Genomic DNA, 22525 nt, shown 5'->3' on the forward strand with positions numbered 1-22525 from the left:
TGAAAAACTTTTATCTTTTTATTATTGGTGCCTTTACATTAATACTGCTGTTTTGTGCTGAGAAAACCAATCTGTTACACATAAGGTAACTGTAATATACAACATAGAAATGCAGTCTAAGTTAATTACAACAAGGAGCTACAAAAAAAATTCGTAGGAAAGAAGTCACCTAACATTGCAACTGTGCTTGCAACAAATCACTCCCTTACTGCAGGACTATGCACATTGTGAACCATGGTTATTTACATGTCCCTTACGACCGTTAACAACAGAAGGGCTAAAATCAGTCTAAAAAGTTCCAGAACGTCACTATATACTGTACAATCCTCAAAAATAATTTATTACACTGTTTCTAAAAAAAGGTACTAATTTTGCTTTGATTTCTTTTGTTTTCTGGTGTTTTCTGGAGTGCACAACATGTGCAAAATTTTGCCTAACAGTCTAAAAACTCAAGAACTGAACCACGAGCCACAATCACAGAGACGAAGTGGTGGAGTCCAGTACTTCCCTCCCGTTGCAGACGGTGGGTACGTACATACTGGCAGACGCTGAAAGAGAAGGAGAGGGGAAAATCAACTCACTTCAGGACAGCAAAAAATGACAACACACAGGACTAGAATTTATGTTGATCTGGACCACCTCACGCAATTTAGCCTAATGAAAAGTCACTCTGCACGCCTGTGTCAGCAGCGGAGCTGATGGAGGTGCTGCTTGCCCCTCTACATGGCAATTCAGACCTGAGGCTGAAGCACCCTCTGGAGAAACCTGATTTCACTTTACTGACCACTGGGAACACGTAGAGTGATTATGCTTCTACAAGTAGTGTTGGAGTAAAATACATGTGGGGTTTTTTTTGATGATTCTGCACCAGTGGGTCTCACTCTATAGCACTTTGTATGGTAGTGTGAATTAATACAGCTAGAGTAGTGCTAAAATATCTCAGTAGAATTAAAAAGTAAGTCTTTGGATTGTATTTTGTTGGCAAGAAATACTAAAGTCTGATCCTTTGAGCTTTCAGATAATTGGAGGGGACATTTCTGTAAGTAAAATATATGTAGCTTTAAATCCACTTCTGTATATTAGAACTCTGTGTTGATCTACTTTTTAATTAATAAAAATAAGAATTCTAATTAGATGTTGGATGAAGTGAAGAAATTTTTGAATAACTGAATTTAAAAGCAAGATTATTTCTCACCTAATCCCAGAATAATGTCTGCCTGTGATATGCTTCATTTCTAGGACCTCTGGATCAGGATTCAATATGCACCCAGAGATGAGAGCCAGATTCTGATAAACTTGTTTGCCTTGTATAACATTTTATACATCAGCTTTTCATTGCTCCAGTGATATTAGATGGCAATTGAATCTGAGTACCAGAATCTGCTTCTAAATGTATTTTTATTTTGACTGCAGAATATATTACCCCATTCTGCTAAAGTCTTGTGGATTTTAATTTAAAAGCAAGCTGGTTTGTCCATCTTTGTTAAAATTTTTCACTTGGCATCAAGAATGTGTTTTCAGATGCTCTGTGACATCTTTGCTCACAGTACCACAAAGCTGTTTTTTGAAAGATACATTAGGTTAATGGTAACAGTGACCCAGAGAAATGTGATGCCTTCATCAAAGAAAACACAAGGCAAGCAATGATTTCGTAAACTCAATCACCCAGTGTAAAAAGCAATTTATTCAGCTGACAAGGGCATGCTCAATCTTTCAGATCTGGTGCTGGCTATACTCTCAGTTTCAGACTGGTTTGTTAAAGATGATCAGCATTATTTTTAGAACAAATAATTCTTTCTTCAAATCAGCTACTATTTCTAATTCTTTCATTGATTGAACAAATATTTCATTTAAAACAGAACTGCTTTAAAAAGAGAAATTTAAAGCCATCTCTTGGACTAACCTACTACTCAGAGGGCAGGACATATTCCTGATAAACAGGAGATCCAAGAATGAGCCCCTCTTCTGGATTAGGTGATGGAGTTTGATCTCTCACAACACGACTGTGTGTTTTGAGTCACAGACGTGGAAGCATTGTAGATAGAAGGCCACAGAGTATCATGTTTCTGGTTTGTGAAAATTAACTATCGGGTCTTGTGTTCCGTTTTTCACTGGGTATAACATGGCAGCACATTGAGCTGAATTCTTTATTATTGTTGTTACTTTTATTTCTACTTTTTGTTGGAAAGCAGAAAAATCAGTTCTACTCAGGAAACCTGATTCAAATCCCTGTCCAACTGCAATGTGGCTACAGGCAAAAGCATTTTTCTTTCCGTGAACATCAGTCACTTATCCAACACTTTTTTAGCCTCTGGGTTTTTTTGAAGTCCAACACATTGATGAACATGAATAGCTCAAATACTATGGTAACTGGGTCAGGAGGATATCGAAATTGGACAGAAATATATGGTGGTAGACAAGAAAGTAGTGGCCTTGCCTTTTGAATTCCCAGGCTTTCTCCACAGCACATACCCCTCTTGTGCTGGGTTGCAGTTATTAACTCTGCTGGGTGGAGTAAAGAGTTCACACCAAGTGAACCAAGTCTCTCCTGAGACAGTACAAAAGATCTTGCTTTTCATTACAGACCTCAGCAGTGTTAATCACTGGCCCTACAGGGTTCTGAGTGTCCTGTAGAAGCAGCCAAGAGGTTTCTGAAATATTGCAGGATATGCAAGAGACACTTCACCTTCATTTTGCCTCGTGTTGAGACCAAGGGCAAATGCGTGACATCACCAGAAGCTGTGATTTGGCTCCAGTTCATGTTTTTGATCTCCTCTTTTCTGGCTGTCCCTCATTTTGCTTAGACCATCCAAGGAAAAGAACCAGAGGTACAACACAAGAGTCAGCACTGTGGTCACCTTGCAGCATTCCTACAGAGCCAGGAATGGGCAAATCCTCAGTGTGTCTTTTAGAATCATAGAATCATAGAATATCCTGAGCTGAAAGGGACCTATAATGATCATTGAGTCTGGTTGTTGGCTCTGCACAGGACAATTCCAAAAATAACACCATGTGCCTGAGAGTGTTGTCTCCTCTACTCGTGCTCATAGCTGGATAACCATGAGTTAATCATATATAAAAGCCATATACCAGGGTTAGTTGGAGTAGGGCTTGGGAAAATAAATTCAGAGAGAAAAAATGTACCAGTCTGGCTATAAACAGTAGCTTCAATTCTCTTTCTGATCCATCTGGAGGACACCTGGAGCAGCTTAAGTGTGTGTGTAGCTCTCCACGTGGACATAACTTGGAAGAATGATATCTTCTGTGTGTAAAAGCCTAGCCTTAATCATCTAGGCACTTAAAATCATTCCTGAGCTCCCTGGGAAGTTTTATGAGTGCTGAAATCAATAAAATAGGCCTTAAGACAACTGGGGAACATCACAATGGGGGAAACACTGCAGGGGAAGCAGAACTCATGTAGCACCCTCCCAAATGGAAATTTTCAGATTCGACTAAATGTGTACAGATATACACATTTCAAAACATGTACACCTAGGTACATATCCTTTTTTTAGTCCAGACTTTAGCTATCAAAATGATCAAAGTTCGGTGCCTCTAAAACAAGTTTCCTTGCTGAACAGACAAGTATTCACCTCTGCTTGTTTTCTGCAGAGCGTGTAGCAAAGAAGAGCTGTGTTCAAATGACTGCATGAGGTGCTCAGTTTAACTCTCATGACCACTATCACACACACAGTTGACCATTTCCTCAGGCTCTCCATCCTGTTTAGGGATGTCATTGTGGCACTCATTTAGAGCTAACGCTTAGAATACCCAAGAGCATCATGAGTGTCACTTACCTTTTCCCATAGTCTTTGGCCAGTTTTCACAGTTCAGGGAACTCTGTTAAGAACTGTCTGTGTGTCACTTGCTGTTCATGACTCACTATGCTCATGGAATTAATTATCAATGGAGTGAAGAGGTGGTGGCAACCCTGAGATGCAATGAACATGGGAGTCCGTGGAAACAGGAAAAACATTGTCCATTCAAGCAACTTGGGTAGTCCTGACCTCTAGAGCTCTGATAATGAATGAGAACTGGCTTTTAAAACTTACTAGAATGCCCTGGAGCTAATTATTTTCAGTCTGATATTAAGAAGTTTCTGAATGATGAAAATACCATCAAGACCAAAATAAAAACAATCTGACAGCCCCAGGACTGATGAGAGGAATATTTTAGACATAGAATAGAATCATTTTGGATGGCAACCTTTTTGGACTTCTATAAATGACTAAACAGTTAGGAAAAATAATAGAAAGTTATTTAAAATAATCTACAAATAAATGGAAGGAAAGGAACATTTTTCATCTTGAAAATATTGGTATTTTGATAGAGACTAAATTCTCAGTATTATTTTCCCAAATAATTCTATTAGATGGAAACTATAGGGCTTTTTCCATTTTATGTGATGTACCTTTTAGCTCTAATTCCTTGTCTTTCTATGGTTCAAAAAGTTCAACAAGACATCCCATATTCAATTAAGTGTAATGAGTGAAAGTACATGACTGGAGCCACCTTTCTAAACATTGAAGCAATAAGAGATTCTAAATCTGGATTTTTATGCTTTTCTTAATGTTTTAAAGCTATTCACAAACCTGAAAACGCAGGCTTTAATGCAAAGATGTGCACTGAGGATGTCTCAGTTGCATGCATGCTTGCATACACACATGTTATCCAGCCGTTAAAACAGAAACATCAAATTCCAAAACCCAATCCAGAATCCAGTACAAAGTATTTATGAATCAAAATGGTTTCTGACTAAGCTTATTCCATAGCATGACAGTATTAAGAAACTTGGTAAGAGCACTTACACAAAACTCACAAGGGATGAAAATAATCTCATGGGACCAAACTTCTAAGGATTTTGGGAATTCATTGGTCCTTTGGGAGTGTTCAGTACTTTGGGCACATAAGGCCATCTCATTAAATTTTCCAAAACAGCAAGGGGTATTTGCCCTCAGGTGTAAGGGCTGGATGCGGCTCTCACTCTGATGAGATGGAGCACATGTAGAGCCACATGGCTGCCCTTTTGTTAAGGGACCCTGAGCATCCACTCATAGTGTGGTTTGGGATGGGAGGGCCAGAGATAGTTGGGATTCCTTTACCTCCTAATCCCTGCCATGGTGATACACAGTAGGATTTCAAGTTACTTCCATGTTCTGTCTGAAATCTGAAGTGCCAAAGCTTTTGAGCCAATTTTGAAATTTAGGTGACACTCAAAAACCTCAGTCTGGGTTGGTGTAAACTTCCTAGCAAGCCTTGTTCTGTGCCCCCCCCTTTCCTCCCTTTCTTATTTCCTTCCTCTTTACAGTTGCAGTGTGATTTCAATTAGAATTCCAGGGTAGACATGCTGTCCACAGAGCTCTGTGAACAAGGTGCTATGTGCTCCCATTTTTGACTAGTTAAACTAATTAAGCTAGATTAAAAAAGAAAACCAAAACATAAAAAAACCAAAACCCAAACAAATATACAGATGACCTATTTTTTTTTTTTTTTAGATCCAAAAAAATCTCTGAGCAGCTCACCCAGATAAGGAGCAACAGCCTCAAAACAAAATCACAGCTGTGACTCTGCTTGCAATGAAGAGAGTAAAGATGAAGGAAAGGAGGGAAGCAGAGCAGATGAGCTGTCCTTGCAAAAGAACACTGATTGCTTCCACTGGCTGTGGCACTAACAAAGGGTACTGATCATGCTCCGCATACAGATGCCATTTATGGCATCCTTTGGATGTGTCTGCTGCAGACTTTGTGCCTTTCCTTATAATGCAGGTGATGAGCCATTGAGGCCATGCTGCGTTGTGGCCCAGGTCCTGTCAGCATGTCACTTTGACAGGAATACTCCAAGGCAATCTGTTCCTGTCACAGCTGCCGAGGTGACAGTGAACCACAGGGTCTATTTGCTTTGTACAACAGGCTGGAGTCAGAGCCCTCCAAAAAATTTCTGTTGACTTCAGTGAGCTTCAGAGCAGGCTCTGAGCTGACTCCAATGGGAGTGGGATGAATTTTTCTCTCCAAACACATAGAAAGTGATCCTTTCACAGGGTACAAAGTTCAGCCTATAAAGATCTTTCTGTTGCTGGTAAAAGATCCATTTTACCTTTACCCAAACTTGCCACAACCCTACATTCTTATAGAAAAGTGACAGTTTTGTTACTTACACTGGGAGTAAGTTGTCCCGGTCCCACTGACACTGAACCTGTTGAGATGGAGTCTGTGAGTGACCACGTTCTTCTGGGGCTGGAAAAGGATGATGTGCACCTTGGGTGCAAACAAGCAGCCCAGCACAACAAAGCCGCTCAGACTCACCGAGATGCACATGGTGGTGGTTTGCACCTAGGACAGAGTGGGCACAAAGCACTGTGTTTCAGCATGGAAAGCTCTGAAATGCAGAGTACTAGAGACATTATCATACAACAGCAAGAACCATGATCCTGGAGGTTTGCATCCTTTTCTTCCACAATCCTAGGATTGTATGAGTGAGGTATGTGGTGCTGTGCCTCTGCATATCAGGGGGAGATTGACTGAGTGTGTTCTCCCTCTGTTTAGTACAGAATGGATAGTTCTACACTCTTTCTCTCATACCCTTGATTTCTAATGTGATGAGGGATCCTTCTGTAATGCCTTTCATGCAATATCTGAACAATACTGGCTGCAGTGAGAACCAGCTCACACATACTATATGTCACGTGGGTTTATATTAGGTGTCTCATGTAAAGCATCTATCTGAAAACCACTTTAGTCTCCAGCCTCAGTCCTAAGCAGAGAATTTGAGAAATCCCTTGTAGAAATCTAGGTGTAATTTGGAGTAAACATAATAGGTAGTGGCTGCTGTCAGACTGGGCCTGAGAGGTGTCCTAACTCCGAGACATCAGTTTTTGGGCTAAGAAATGAATTGTTTGTAAGGCTGTAGGATTTTAGAGTAGTTGCTTCAGGGCATTTGTTAGCATAGCTTTGATGGTGCTATCATTTATCCTTTTTATTCAATGGTATGACTAGGTGACAGTTTACTGCCTCATTTTCAGTTTATATTCTTTTCTTCCAAGTAGATTCCTTAATTAAGATGTTGAATTAAAGTGCTTTAAATTCTACTGCTTAATTTCAATGATTATACATCCATGGCTCATTTTTCCTTAGTTACACTCTTGTAGTTCTTGGGGATTAGCCTTCATCCATGGGAATGCTTCTCGTATCTCCTTGTCAGAAATAATTGGTGCAAATTAAAAAATAGAGTAGGGAATGGACTTTGTTGCTTTATATATATACTGAGCAAGATTGGTGTTTTGTCATCAATGAGTATAATTAATGTGATCATTTAATAATCACTCTTTACACAACGTGGATTTGGCAAGCACTGTGAAAAGCTACTCAGCTTTCATGGGTGAGTGAACATGGAAGATCCTACAGAGGCTGCATGAGAAAGGAACACCTTAGTTGTATTTTCTCCTTCACTTCTCTGCATTTTGTCCATGGAGCTATGTTGTCAGGTGGGTATTGAACTGGACACTGTACAGATAAGACAAGGGGAGTTTTCTTGTAAAACAAGAATAAATGAAGCTACCTTTATTTTCATTAGTTTCAAGGTAAGTTCTCTTTACTATCAAAGCTCTCCTCCCCACCCTACTTTCCTAGGGTTTGTACCTCCTGGAGCAGCTCAGCTGTGCTGGCATAATTACACACTCAATCAATTAAATGATTTGGGTTAAAAATAGCTCCCTCCCACAGGGTTCCTTTTAATCCAGGTCACTCCAGTGGTTCAGTGTTTAACCTGGCCTCACAGACTGGACTGGTGGGCTGGTGGGGTGGAGGAAATCCTGCTGGACCATGTGTTATGCTGAGGCACGTGGAGAACAGGAAGCTGATGCAGGACAGCCAGCACAGCTTCACTAAGGGCAAGTCCTGCCTGATCAACCCAGTGGCCTTCTATGATATAGTGACTACATCAGTGGACAAAGGGAGGGCTACATGTGCAATTTATCTGGACTTCTGTTATGCCTTTGACACAGCCCCCCTCAACATCCTTCTCTCTAAATTGGAGAGGTATGGATTTGATGAGTGGACTGTTAGATGAATAAGAAATTGGTTGGGTGGTCACATCCAGGGGGATGGTGGTGGTGATCCAGGGTCAAAGGCCTGGAATCCCAGTGGACATCAGAGACAAGCGGTGTCCCTCTGGGATCTGGATTGGGACCAGTGTTATTTAATATCTTCATTAATGACATAGACGAAGGGATTGAATGTGTCCTCAGCAAGTTTGCTGATGAGTGGTGCAGTTGACACACCTGAAGGATGGGATGCTATCCAGAGGGAGCTGGACAAGCTTGAGAAGTGGACCCACAGTGTGGTTTAACAAGACCAAATGCAAGGTGCTGCACCTGGGCCGGGGCAACCCCCGGTATCAATACAGGCTGAGGGATGAGCAGATCAAGAACAGCCCTGCTGAGAAGGACTCGGGGGTGCTGGTGGGTGAGAGGCTGGACACGACCCAGCAATGTGCACTTGCAGGCAATTGCATCAAAAGCAGCATGGCCAGCGGGCTGAGGGAGGTGATTCTGCCCCTGTACTCTGATCTGGTGAGACCCTACTGGAGCGCTGCATCCAGGTCTGGGACCTCTAATGAAAGAAAAACATGGACCTGTTGGAACAAGTCCAGAGGAGGGCCACTTGCCTGACCAGAAAGCTGGATAAGCTCTCCCATGAACACAGGCTGAAAGAGTTGGAGTTCTTCAGCATGGAGAAGAGAAGGCACCAGGGAGACCTTAAAGCACCTTCCAGTACCTAAAAAGGGCCCACAGGAGAACTGGAGAGGGACTTGTCACAAGAGAATGTAGTGATAGGAAAAGAAGGAATGGCCTTAAGCTGAAGGATAGATATAAGTTAGACTTGAGGAAAAAATTCTGTACTATGATGACAGTAAGACACTGGAACAGGTTACCCAGAGGGGCTGGGGACTCCCCATTCCTGGAGGTGTTCAAGACCAGGCTGGATGTGACTCCAAATAACCGGAAGGTGTCCTTGCCTCTGGCAGGGTGCTGAAGCTAGATGATCTTTACGGTTCCTTCCAACTCAAGTCATTCTATGATTCTATTCTATGAAACACACCATTTGCCTGAGACAATTGTCCAAGCGTTTCTTAAATTCTGTCAGGCTTGGTCCTGGGATGACTTCCCTGGGAAGTTGTTACAGTGCCAACCACCTTCTGGGTGAAGATCCTTCTTCTAATATCCAGCCTAAACCTCTCCTGACACAGCCTCATGGTGAAGGCTGGAAGTCTGTGACCTGTGGCAGCAGGCAGATGGCTCCTGCTTTACTGGCAGATCTGCAGTTAGAGTGTGGGTCAGTACCCTGGTAGCAGGGGAGCTGTGCTGTGTGTGAGAGAGCAGTGGCACCAAATGGAGCTCTGCCCGGCAGTGGGGTTTGAGCCAGCTGATAGATTATGGATCATGACTAGCAGACAGACCAAAGTGAACAACATTGTGGTGGGTGTCTACTATAGACCACATAATCAGGAAGAAGTAGAAGAAGCATTACTAAGATAACTGGAAGAAACCTTCTATTTGCAGGCTCTGATTTTCTTGGGGCAGTTCTCACTCTAATACTGACTGGAGGGACAACACAGAAGGGCAGAAGCAAGGTAGAAAGGCAGAGAAAGCTCTGGCTGCTGCAACCAGGAAACGGTGGAATTCAGAATTCCAAGAGAAGAAAGCCAGACAAAAAGACAAAAAGTCCAGAGAAGTATGAATTGTTCAGGGAACTTCTTGGAAGAATATCATGAGATACAGCCCCGGAGAGTAGAGGGGTCAAGGAAATCTGGTTGTTTTTCAAAAATCACTTAATCCAAGCTTAACAATCGCTAGTGGCCCATCCCAATGGGCAGGAAATCAAGTAAATGTTTTGGGATGTTTGCATGGATGGGCAATGGCTGCCAATAGTCAGTATGGATTTACACAGGGAAAATTGTTTAACCACCCTGACAGACTTCTACAGTGAAATGACCAGCTTGGTGGATGGTGAGCGAAAGTGAATATACTTTGTCTTTAGTAAGGTTTTTAACAATCTCCTGTGACATCTTTGTTGACAATCTGATGAAGTACAGACTAGATAAGTGGACAGTGAGGGGGAATGAAAACTGGCTGAACTGCTGGGCTAAAAGGATTGAGATCAGTGTCTCAAAGTCCATTATTCATTTAGGAGCAGAGTAAGCAGATAGGGCATATTCAGCCTAAAATAAATGTTTTTGTCTTCTGTGGGTTTTGATTCCTTGTGGGAGATGTAGAATTCAGAGCTGTGCACTGGTGCTTTTTGACACCCACAGAGGTGGGTCAGTAGTTGTCCTAGGGATTGATATTAGGACCAATGCAGTTTAAAAACCTTCATTAACAATCTGGATGCAAATAGCAGGTGTATTTGCTGCAATCCCAATATAGCTAACGTGCTGTCTAGTACCTGTCATATAGGGTTCATAGAAGGACGTTTCTGCTTCAGTAATGGTATGAATGTATCCTGTGTTGAACTACTTTTTTTTTGTTCTTTAAATACTGTGGTGAGTTCAACAACAAACCTCTGGATAAATTCCCAGGAACTCTCCCTTTTTTTTCAGAAGGATGAGTCCTAACTGATGTTTGTGCTTAACAATGAAATCTCAAACCGTCCAGCATTAATTATTTTATTGCTGCTATTATGTTTCTAAGGTTGTTTATTGGGAATGCTGCCAGAACCGGGCTACACTAGGATGGCACAAGTTGATTCAGAGTCAATATGTGACACTGCATGGAAAATAAATATGGGTTTTTCAAAGGAACCCCAGAAGTGCAGACTTGTCGTAAAAGTACCAAAAAGGTGTTAAAAGCATTTTCTGCTGATTTTGTAAGACTTGAATTGGCTTATTTGGAATCTTGAATTTAAATTAAATGCCTACAAGTGGTTTTGAAAACTCCACTCAGGACATAAGGCTGTAAAATTCTGCTTGAACAATCAAGTCATGCTCCTCTTGACCATCACTGTCTGTGCTGTCCACTCATGTGACTGTCTGCACTGATATTTCCCTTCTTCTGTGTCTGTCTTCCTGATTGCTTTGGGTGTCCAGAGCTGTTCCCTAGTGCCTTTCTTAAACTGTTCCTTCATTAATTTCAATCCATTACTCGCTATTCTAACTTCTCCTGAGACTGAATAATCCCCTCCTCTCTTTTTGTTGCCTTGAAATTATTTATAGTCATGATCACGTCTCCCTGGGTTTACTCTTGTCTAGACTAAATATATTTAGCTCTTTTACTGTCACTCTGCGTGTCCTACTGCGTCATTTCTTATCTATCCGTGTTTTCTAGAGGATTTCAGTACCTTTCCTAAACTGAGAAAAGTAGTACTAAATATATTGTTCCAGGGTGGTCACACCAAAATTAAGTTAAATGACATTATTAGCTCCACAGTTTTATATGCTATTTCATGTACACACTAATAGCAGTAATACCCACCTAAGCTAATCTACCTTTCTTCTGGGCAGAATGTTGAACTAATTCCCTTTAAACTGCTGTAAGAGCCAACTCCTGCACTCATTTCTCACATCATAATAACTGTGAGATTTCCAGTGGAGCAGATCTGAATTTTTTTCTCAGACAATTTCCTTCTGTTCAAAAATACGATTTTATTGAACTCGAAGCTTTGCAACACCATGTGACAATTTAAACAGTTTAATGTTTTTAGAGTTTGTTGGTGTAGGCTGACCAATATTTTATGCTCAGTGAGGTATGTGTTCCACAAAGTGTAGAAAGAATAAAAAGTTCTCTCTTTAAGAATAACATTTGTTGGATTTTTTTTTTACTGACCCTCTTTAATAGGAAATTTTGAAATTCTATCCTTATATTTTTTACTTGGAAGAAAATACCATGTTTCAATAGCAGATTCTTTTGCAGAAGGAGACTATCTAGCTCAGATTTCAAGGCCCATTTCTGCCAAATAACTCATTATGACTCATTCCAGCTCATGATCTACTAGGTTTTTCTATTAGGACTATGATGTCAGATACTCAGAAACCTATATGAATACTTAATCCATACTCTATGCCTCTGTCACGATCAGACTGATAGTACTAATCCTTTCCAGTTCTAACTGTACATGTTGTTTTTGAAATGAGACCATCTTTCTCAGAAGCAAGCCAAAATCTGCTAACATTGAAAGAGAACTTTTTTGCAAGGGATCCAGGGGACAAAAGAACTGAAAGAATCTTTTAGTGAATGCTGATCCTCTAAAGTGATGCATATGATTTATGGAAACAGATATCCAAAGACTTACTCTGTAGTCACTGGATGTCACATAAAATATAGGGAGAAAGGCCAGCCAAATGATGCACGTTGTGTACATTGTGAAACCGATAAACTTGGCTTCGTTGAAGTTCTCTGGACATTTCCTTGTTTTGAAGGCATATACAGTGCATAAGACTACGAGGATTACATCATATGTTAAGGAGATTAACATACTGGAATCCTTGACATTGCATTTCAGTATGACAGTCTCTCTCTTCTCGGGAACAGTGTATCGCCTGGTGCCTGGGGCCTCCAAGATGAGCCACACGGACACCACCACAACCTGGACCAAAATGAGACTCAGGCAGATGAAGACCTGAGAACTGGGGCTGATGAACTTGGGCCTTTGAGCCCCATTCTTTACACCGTCGAATATTCTGGCTATGCAGTTCGTTTTTGTCAGAAGGGCAGAGTAGCAGACGGCAAAGGAACTTCCCAACCCCAAACGACGGAGGGTGCAGATGGCTGGAGAAGGCTTGGCTATGAAGAAGAAAGTCATGCTGTAAGACAGGAAGACCCCAAAGAGCAAAATGTAGCACAGTTCACGGCCAGAGGCTTTGACCAGGGGGGTGTTGTTGTGCTTGATGAACACCCCAATAACCATGAAAGTACAAATAAAGCCTAGGCATGCAATGGTAACAGGACCTATTGCCCAAGCATCTTCCCACTTGATGTAGTCTTCTGGTAGGTCATAACAGCCAGTCAGGTCAGCTGTGGGCCATTTTCCAGGCCCGCAGTCTGCACAAGTGAATTCATCAGCCAGGTACTCATAGGTTTCACAGGGAATGCAAATCCAACAGCAGACATCTCCTGGTTGCATATTCTTCATCTCGTTAGGAGCGCAGGGGTCGCTGCACTGGGAGACAGGGACAGAGCTCCTGGACCACTGGATAGAGTCTACCTCAAGTGACAGAGTTTCTGCCCACTGACCAACCTTCACGTAGGAATATTTGTCTCCAGTGTACTGGAAATTGAACACGTTGTATCGTCCTATCCCATCTCCATAGGCGTCAAATTTGACCATACTGTCTGGATCATTGGGAGGGTTAAAGGGAGCTGTGGGGAAAAAAAAAACACAAAAAAACATTGTCAGAGAATGTTATTATCAAAGCTACATCTGACTTTTTTTCAACCCTTTGGCAAGCACAGGCACCTGACAGCTCAAAGGACCCAGTTGTCAATAGGTAAGTCAAGAGGTCTGTATTTGCCTCAGTTTTGAACTTGGAGGAAGAAAAGAGCTCAGATAGTACAACTCTATTTCACTTTACTGTATGAGATATATTTGTAAATGTAAGATGACCAATGTCCTTACTGTTTTTTGTCCTGGATACAAATCAATTCTCCAGTTATTTCCCCCAGTATGCAACCACTGTTACCTTTCACATTTTCTCTTGAATGAAAGAAGTCTGCTTCTAACTGAAACTCAGTATTATTTGGTAAAACTTGGCTGCCATGATATAAGAAAATTTAAATGGTCAGATCAATAAATGCTGTTTTGAGGCCAACAGTCTGGAATACAATTGAATAGAGGATTCATTTTGAGGATGATGGAGAAGTAACTATGAAGTCCTCAACAATTTCTTACTATGTCTTTTCACTTCTCCCTGTGTAGTAGAAAGTTTTGCATCCCTTCCATTTTGTTTCAATTTTACCAGTTTCTGATATTTCTTGTCTGGTCTGAGGTTCCCAGCACATGCTGCTTTGGTCCTGTATCTTGTTTGGGGAATAGATGAAAAAACCACAAACTGTATCTGTGACCTTCTGTGAAATCAATATTGTAACACTTCCAACTGGTAAGCTCTGGAGAGTTTTGTTTTTCCTCCAGCTGAGACTTATGCAAGAAATGAAGAAATATTAAAAATGTAGGAGGAAATTGCATTTACCATGTGATTTATTGGCCATTTGCTGCAGCATCAAAGGTGAAAGGCTTTATAGGTAGGAAGTGAAAGGGGTTTTTTGCCACTGATGAGCAATAAAGGTGATTTTAGTCCCAAGTGTTTTTGGTTACAGAAGTAGTTCCACTGTCATTGCTGGAATAAATCTCTTTCCCTGCCTCTGTGCCCATGCTGTGCTTGAGCATGAGCAGTATCGTATAAGGGTGTAATATCTTCCTCCTCTTCAATTTCCAGATAACTTTGGATTTCTTGTGGTAGATTTATTTAGCTTCTTTAAAGCATTGAGGCCAAATTCTTTCACCTTTATTCCTGCAGTGTTACCTTATTTTGCAATACACTGGCTAAGGTCAGTAAAAGGGACACTGGATTTTGGCATAGGTGCCCCAGCTGGAATGTTGGAATGTAACCTGCATCTCCTCAGGTGCTGCACTTGGAGTGCATTTCTTTCTCAACTTTCTGCTTATTGTAGAGCAAGACTGGAATATAATTTAACCCACCTATACTCTCTTCTAGGTTTGAGTCAAGACTGCTTGTTCTTATCCCTGCTCACTCCTGCACCTTACCACGTCACCTGCGTCAGCTCCGGTGGTGGACAGCCTTGGTTTGCAGGATTACAGAATCATAGAATTATAGAATGATTTAGGAAGGAAGGGACCACTGGTGGGGTCATCTGGTCCAACCTTCCTGCTCAAGCAGGGTCATCCTAGAGCATATGGCACAGGATTGAGTACAGATAGTTCTTGAATTTCTCCAGTGAGGGAGACATCACAGTCTCTCTGGGCAACCTGTTTCGGTGCACTCTCACCTGCATATAAAAGAAGTTCTTTCTCACATTCAGGTGTTCCAGTTTCTGCCCATTGCCTCTCATCTCATTACTTGGCACCACTGAGAAGTGTCTGGCTCCCTTTAGATACTGATATACGTTGATGAGGTCCCCTCTCAGTTGTGTCTTCTAAAGGCTGAATAGGCCCAGCTCCCTCAGCCTTTCCATATAAGACAGATGATGCAGTCCTCTTATCATCTTTGTAGTTCTCTACTGGACTTGCCCCAGGAGCTCCATGTCTTTCTTGTATGGTACACACTAGGACTGGGTAGCCCAGGAATTTGTAAGGGGTTTATTTTATCTTTTTCTACACTGTTGGCATCTAGTTGTACCACTCTACAGTCCAACAAGACTTCTGAGTGCACAAAATTTAAAAGCAGCATAATACTCTTCCAAATGGCCAACCCTCCTGGAAATTACATGCTCTAAATTAAACAGCTAGCTAAATTCAAAATATAGGTCAACAAGAAGAATATTAAGCAGCTTCCCTTCTCTTCCTCCTCCTCCTCACGCACAGGCATGCAAGCTCTCTCATCCAGGAGCAGCATTAAAACGAAATCATAATGCAGCACTTAACAGCTCTTCAATAATGTGTTGTCATTGCCAGTGTCTTATTTCATTATTCATGACACTCATATAGATTGTAGAAGCTGTTAACACAGCAGCCCAGCTTTAAGAGCCAATTTATTCACTTTGGTGTTATCCAGGCCAGCTCCTGAGGTGGGCTGAGAGCACCAGTGGAGCTGCAGGTAAGCAAGACAAACTGAAAACTGATTGTTTGGCATCACAACTTGAAGGGCACAAATACCCCAGTGCAAGTTACCTTACGGTCTGAAATACCAGCACTTTTCATGAAAGAATTCCCTCTGTGTAACATGTTTAACAACTTCTTCGTTCTGATAGAATATTTATCATTTAAACAGAGCAAAGTATTTTCCTTAGACTTTGCAGGTAGGTACAGAAGGCAGAGCAGGTAATCTCACATATAATTAGCTTGAAGCTCATGTATAGTTGCCTTTCACAGGGCTGTTCTCATGCTACAAGTATAAACTTGTAGGACAATATGTTTTAAGTTGACCAAAGCTTGTAGCTTGAAACATTCATTTTTAGTGGCTGCTGATAGAGGAAAATAAATCACTCTCTTTCAGATGGAAAGGATGAAATCATTAAACCAAACAGTGATGTATTTAATTATAGTATGGCAAGCCAAGGCCTACAAATGAGCCGACTGGGTGGCAGCAATTAATATATCCACTGATTACATACAAAATCACTAAGGCATTTTAATGTATCATTTATCAACATATTCTAGATGCTGTAGGATCACTTTCAAAAAGTAATGTTTTCAGAAAATATGATGTAATATTCATCATAAAAGTAAGATGCTTATAGGCAAGAATGGAATATCACAAAAAAGTAGGACTTTATTTTTAGTGTAAAAAATGATAATTTTTGCAAATTGCTTTTCCCAGAGATGATGTCAGTCTATGTCATAAGTCAGTCTGCAAATTCTCTCCAGTTACATTTCAGTTTTGAGAGGAAACCTACAGTCTTTATAGCAGGTATTTCTGGCAGGTCTTTTTCAGAGTTGCAGCTAAGCTGTTTTAGATTCATCCCTTGGGAAAGGAGAAATAAGAGTCTCTGAATCTATCCACCTGTTAGCTTAGAAGCTATCTGAGTGACAATACAAACTTTGTCTCCTTTGAGCAGTGTCTTTGAATCTTGTTCTTGCCTTGCAGTTCATGAAATGAATTATCCCTGCGTAAAGCAGTTATCTGAGAAAAATTTTGGAAAATAAGTTATCAAGGAAAAGAAAGGATAATTAAAAGTGACTTAAAGACAAACCAATGATGCTTCGTGCTCCAGCTTGCAGCAGTTCAGCAATGAGGATGTCACAGCAGTGATGTTTATGAGCGCAGAAGTGCAGAAAACAGAAACCTATGGAGCACTGGTGCAGGCAGCCACCTCTGTCAGCTCACTGGAGATATCCTACTGGAGGAGAGGATGCCAGTATGCAAGTGGAGGACAAACTCCTTCAGCTTCAGATAAGAGAGAAATCACTACAGATTTATGGCTGTCTCCATAGCAGATATGGATAAGAACACAAAATAACATCATAGCTTTTATGTAGTGAATTATATAACTTGTTTCCATCTTCCTACAGTGGCATCAATTTTTCCAGAAGTCAGGTAACTTGTGAATATGTGCTTATGTGCTGTTGGAAGCAGGGAAGTTGCTTTCATTTAGAAATTTTTATTATTTTTGGTGTGAGTGATGTACAGCTCTTGATGACGTGAAAAATTTCAGAAAGAAAGTTCTGAAGGGGGGGGGGTGTATCTTTTTTCGAGGGCAGAACCATTATTTGAAGAGGTGGTATCAGAAGTATTTTTAAAATGCTTCTAAATCTGCACGTTGCCTCAGTTGGGTGAAAAATACTCCAGGATTTTTTAACCAGGAATGAGTAGATGAGGAAAACAAAGCCGTTTAAAACCTAAGTAGGCACTGGGAAACTTTTAAGAGACCAAGCAGCCTAGGAAAAGATGGGCGTCATTTTAACTGGCTTGGAATCGGACTGGGTTTTGTTTGTCAGCATCTTTGGGCCAGAAAGGATATTTTGCATAGAGTCTTGCATGCATCTGTCACAGAGCTGAATGTACAGATGTTGTCTTATAGAAAACATCATCAGTAAAACTTCCTGGTAGGGATGATGACAGATCAGCCTACATCTGAGAACATCTTTCATTTCCGTAAAACACACATCTGTTCGTTGTTTGCTGAGTGTATTCTTTCAAAACAAGGTACAGATCACTACCTAGGAGACAATTCATTAATAGCAAGGCTTGTTGAAAGCACTGCAGTTTTTCAGCTTAGCAGTTTGCAAATCTAGGAGGTTTCATGGGGTTCAAAAAGAGATGTAAAAAGAACTATTTTGAGCAGCACAGGTACCTTCTTCCACATCTTATCGGCCCCAAAGACTTTCAGCCCTATAGACTATAAGGAGATCAAGATTAAACAGAAATGTAAATGTGAAGAGGGAACAGGCTGGAGTTTCTGAAAAGTTGAGTAAAACCTCCTTAGTCTCACTAGATGGTGCTGCAAAAACTCTGAACTTCTGATTTAAGACTGAAAAACAAGACATTTGTTTATGTAACAGAAAAATATAGTTATTTTTTCATCCCCCTACTCCTTCCTGTTACATATCCTGGGTAATGCCTTTTTAAAACACTGTAAGGAAGAACCTTTGTAATAATATTGCAGGATATGGTGTGTTTGTCCAACAGGTTCATCTGCGTGTATGGTGCCTTATCTTGAAAAGTATCAGAAAAGATCCTGAGAATGCACATATCTTTTCATTCTCTTTTCTTTTTAGCTAGATATGGTTCGTTGAGATCAAAGTGACTTATTTCTGCTTGGCTGAACATTGACTTGATGCACCCACTCATGTTTCTATCTCAGCATAATGCAGCTGGTTTCATACCTGATTGACAGAAGGCACGTTGAAATTTGGCAATTTAAATGTTAGTACAGGGAAAGCTCAGAGTGAAGTGTAATTGGTTTGTACCTCTCCCCAATTAATGAATAATGAACGGGCTTAAAATATCAGTTTCCACAGAGACAAGTAGTCACTTTTAACCTCTGCACCACCATTTCTGGATGTGTTTGGGTCACATGCAGCATTGCTTCTTCTCATCCAAGAAGGGAATGAGACTGATTAGTCTTCTACAAATGTAGTTTTCCCATCTATGTCTGCAGATTTTCCATTCAGGTCTGTGGTTTCTCTCTTAGGTTAGATGCTTACTGTAGGGAATTTTAACACCTGTCATAGACACCCCCCCACCAGCGTTTGCAGTGGTCAGAGACAGAAATGTTTCTCCAGGCCTAGTTGCAAAGATCTATCACGTATCACAGACATCTGTAGGTTATTTAGTTATCCCAACCTTCTGTCCTACAAAAGAGAATGGGTACTTCTAGGGTTCACCTTAAAGAGGTATCTAGGATAGCCCAGCTAAACTGTACCTGCTCTTTTTCTGCTGACCATAATGACTGTGACTAGCTAAAATACACCCACAATATATGTATCTGCAGTCAGGTGAGATGAATATCACCAATATCTGGAACAGAAAGACTCACAGCTGGAGCACCAAGTGATAGCAGCTTGTGCAAGCTCTCTGCAGTGCACCTGTGAACGGGTGTCTCTTGCAAGCTGTCCACACAGGCTGCTGTGGAGGCTGTTGCAGAGCATGCCTGGGAACATCAGCAAAACAAGCCAAGAAGGGTCTGAAAGATCGGAAGAATTCATTCAGCTTGTCATTATCCTCAGCCTGGCTGAGCATAGAACTCCCCAGCTACCTTTCCTGTGAAATGCTTGCCTCAAGCATCATGTTTTACATTTTCAGGTATATGTTGTCCTCTTGCTTGTGTGGCCCTTAAGCATATGTGTTGTCTTCAGAACTTAGGAAAAATTAACTAGGTGCTAAGTTACAAACTTTCACCAAGGAAATGATGAAATTGCCTTTTTTTTTTTAAAGGAAATTTAAGGAATTAAAAAAAATTTCTTCCTTCTTAAAGCATTTGGATTTTGAGATGTGGTAGGTAAAAAGCAGGTAAGAATTCTGCAATCATTACATTTCTCCTTAAAAATACAAACCATCTCCCCTGATATTAAGAACGTTTCTTGGAGTTGTTTTGCAAAGGTTGCACCAGTGCAACTTTAAAATAAAACAAACACTCATGGAAAAGTGTCGAAGGTGTTTTTCTTCTTTTAGTGTCTGCTGGGTTGATAATTGATATGAATGATTTGTGAGATTCCAACATAGCAATGTGTTTCAACTGATACCATTCTTTTAATTTAAGATTATCCACTTAAAGAAATGTTTGGTACAAGAGGCAAAATGTGTGTAATGTAATTCATACCAGCAATCAACTTGTAATTACAAAGGAAATTAAACCATGACTTCAAACTGCCTAACTCCTCCCTCAGGCCAACTAGTTAGTTATTTTGTAAACAGAAGCAAAGAGAACACATTCCCATTATGAAGAATTATGGCCACTGTTAGGGTGACAACACGCGCCCAGGAACTGGAACTGTAAGTTCTGGGCTGGCCTTTGGTAGCTCCTGAAATGTTTTGGTCTGAGGAAAAAATGTGTTGGCTGGTGAGTTATCTGTCAGTTACTGAAAATTAACATTACTGTCAGAGCTTGAGATTTTGGTTGGGACTTTCTGTCAGTTCAGGGTTTATGAGTTTCCTGTGTCCAATTTGAACTTCCGTTGAGGGACATTCCCGTTTAACCTCAAAGCTGGGAACTGGTGCCATACCTTACTCTTCTCTTCCCAGTACATCTGAGGAACAGCTGAAAGAGATTGAAGCTGTGTTTTAATTTTGCTAAAATTCACTTTTGGACTAAATGAGGGACTTGGTTATATCACAGGAGCATGACTCTTTCCCTTTTTGGAGGCACCATTCCATGATGTGCTAATTCCACCCCCAGACTGCATATCTAGCTGTCTAAGGAAGAGTTAAATACCTAATAATATTTTTGTCCTTCTTTGTCATCCTGAAGGAAATTCGAATAGATTCAGTTATTAAGATATTAAAGCAAATTGGTTAAAACATTCTCTTCTCTGTGGGGACTTGAGGATTAGAGAGGTGTTTCTAGACACAGCTCTGAATAATTTAGTTAGATGGTTTGCCCTTAGAGATCAGAACCAAATGAACCATGAAATAGACCCTCTGGCTGTTATTTCCTAATTGATGTAATAGGAAGACACTCCCAAGTCAGGTGGACTGACATGGATTTAATGACTTATACTGCAATATTATTATTTAGTAGTAGTAATGTTGTAGCTGTTACATTCCAAGATTCAAGAAATTCCAAGTGCATAAGAAACATAGTATTTCTTATAGACTAGTCTGTAGATGGGAGAAGTGCACAAGCTTTCAGGCACAAGGTCACTCCATTAGGTCATCAGAAACATTGTTCAATAAATTTGACCTTCATCTATTTTGAAGGAACAGCTCTGCTCAGAGTTTAGTATATCAGGTTTTTATTTCCTCCTGGAAACAAAATTTCGCTTTGCAAACAGCCTCATTACTATCCATTTGCAGAGTAATTGCTGAAAGCTTTTTGTTCTCTTCTTTGAAAGTATGTAGTTTAGAAACACAAGGGCTGATCGAGATGCAAGACAAGATATGACAAAGGGATGTTATGCCAAAAACCTCTGTTTTTTTCCAGATACGTGGGCAGCCTAATAAAGGTATTGCCTCTTCCTACGTATCTTATGACTCTATGCTATTATTTTTGTTAAGGAGCTACTGAAAACTCTCAGCAATCACCCTACAAATTGCTAATAATGAGGTAATTTGTGAAATGAAATTATATTTGCAGTAGGAAAATAAAAGCATAAGTAATGAATTCTAAAGAGAACATCTATTTGAAATAACTGAAGCTCAAATTTATTGAACATTTTGCAAAAAAAAAAGGAGTTGTAAAATGCCTCAGAGCTGGAATAAAGAAACACTGCTATGGTGAAACACAAGAACCTTTATGCTCAGACATATGCAGCTCAGTTACAGCATTTGCCACATCTGACATAATGTTGGTGGAGGACAAAGAACACTTAGAGTTCAGCTGGAAATGTAAATGTTTCACACATCTCATGGTGTAAGATTCTGGACTGGATCAGTTTTCTCTCTGAATATAACATGTGAATGAAAAAAAGTGACCTATATTTCTTTAACCTAAACTTAATTAGTATCTAGATTGGGAGTGCAATTTTCTCGCAGAGCTCCCATAATCAAGTGGAGAGAAACAGACACCGCCAAGGGTGAGCTCTGGCTGACATGAGCTGCCATCAGGAGGGTGGGTAGCTTCCTCCACTGATAGTTCTCCAGTTATCGTATTACAAAGTGTATCAAAGAAAGCTGGGTGGCTTGAATTTTGGCCACCGAAGGCAAAATCAACCTTATGTTTTCAATAAGGCTCACTACACACAATGAATGTGCTCATCTTCCTTTGCAGAGGTTTGATTTTATTTTTACTCATTTCCTTATAATAAGGCAGTGGCTGAAAATGCACATCTACTGAAATTGCAAGTTAAGTCAGTATTCAGTAGAGTATATCTTGTGTCTGGCCAAGTCTCGAGTCAGCCAGTCGAGAGGTGAAAGTGGGCTTCTCACAACAAAGAATTTCAGTAAAAAGTTAGTAAGGTAAAGGATAAGAACTCTTGGCTTTTAAGGCTATTCATACCTATTACACACCAGCTGCAAAGGTAGCATGTCGCCTCTCCCGGTATCATCAGTGTTCATTGGCATCCCTTATGCTACAACATGCAAGCTGCATGTTCCATTAATACTTGCAAATTCTCCTACTCTCAGGAAGAAAAGATAAAGCTGAAAGCACAGACTCATTTCTGCTAATGTTTTGCTCCACTGAATCAGTTCAGCAGCAGCAACAGCAATCACTGGACCTCAGGGAAAAATGTAAAAAGAAAATGTTGATTTATTTGCCTGTTTT

The 22525-nt window shown here is 40.6% G+C and overlaps 1 protein-coding gene across 5 annotated transcripts in view; it reads right to left on the minus strand.

Annotated features, from left to right (window-relative positions):
• Window positions 1-22525, minus strand: part of GRM3 (glutamate metabotropic receptor 3) — a 104597-nt gene continuing 82072 nt past the window's right edge. For all 5 annotated transcript variants that reach the window (XM_032688598.1, XM_032688600.1, XM_032688596.1 and 2 more), the window contains 3 exons: window positions 12282-13348; window positions 6155-6329; window positions 1-548 (listed from right to left, as the gene is read on the minus strand). In XM_032688598.1, the coding sequence (XP_032544489.1) occupies window positions 475-548; window positions 6155-6329; window positions 12282-13348 (1316 nt within the window). In that variant the 3' untranslated portion in view covers window positions 1-474. The remainder of the gene's footprint in view (window positions 549-6154; window positions 6330-12281; window positions 13349-22525) is intronic.

Source organism: Chiroxiphia lanceolata, chromosome 5, assembly GCF_009829145.1.
Source record: "Chiroxiphia lanceolata isolate bChiLan1 chromosome 5, bChiLan1.pri, whole genome shotgun sequence".
In the NCBI taxonomy this organism is placed as follows: Eukaryota; Metazoa; Chordata; class Aves; order Passeriformes; family Pipridae; genus Chiroxiphia; species Chiroxiphia lanceolata.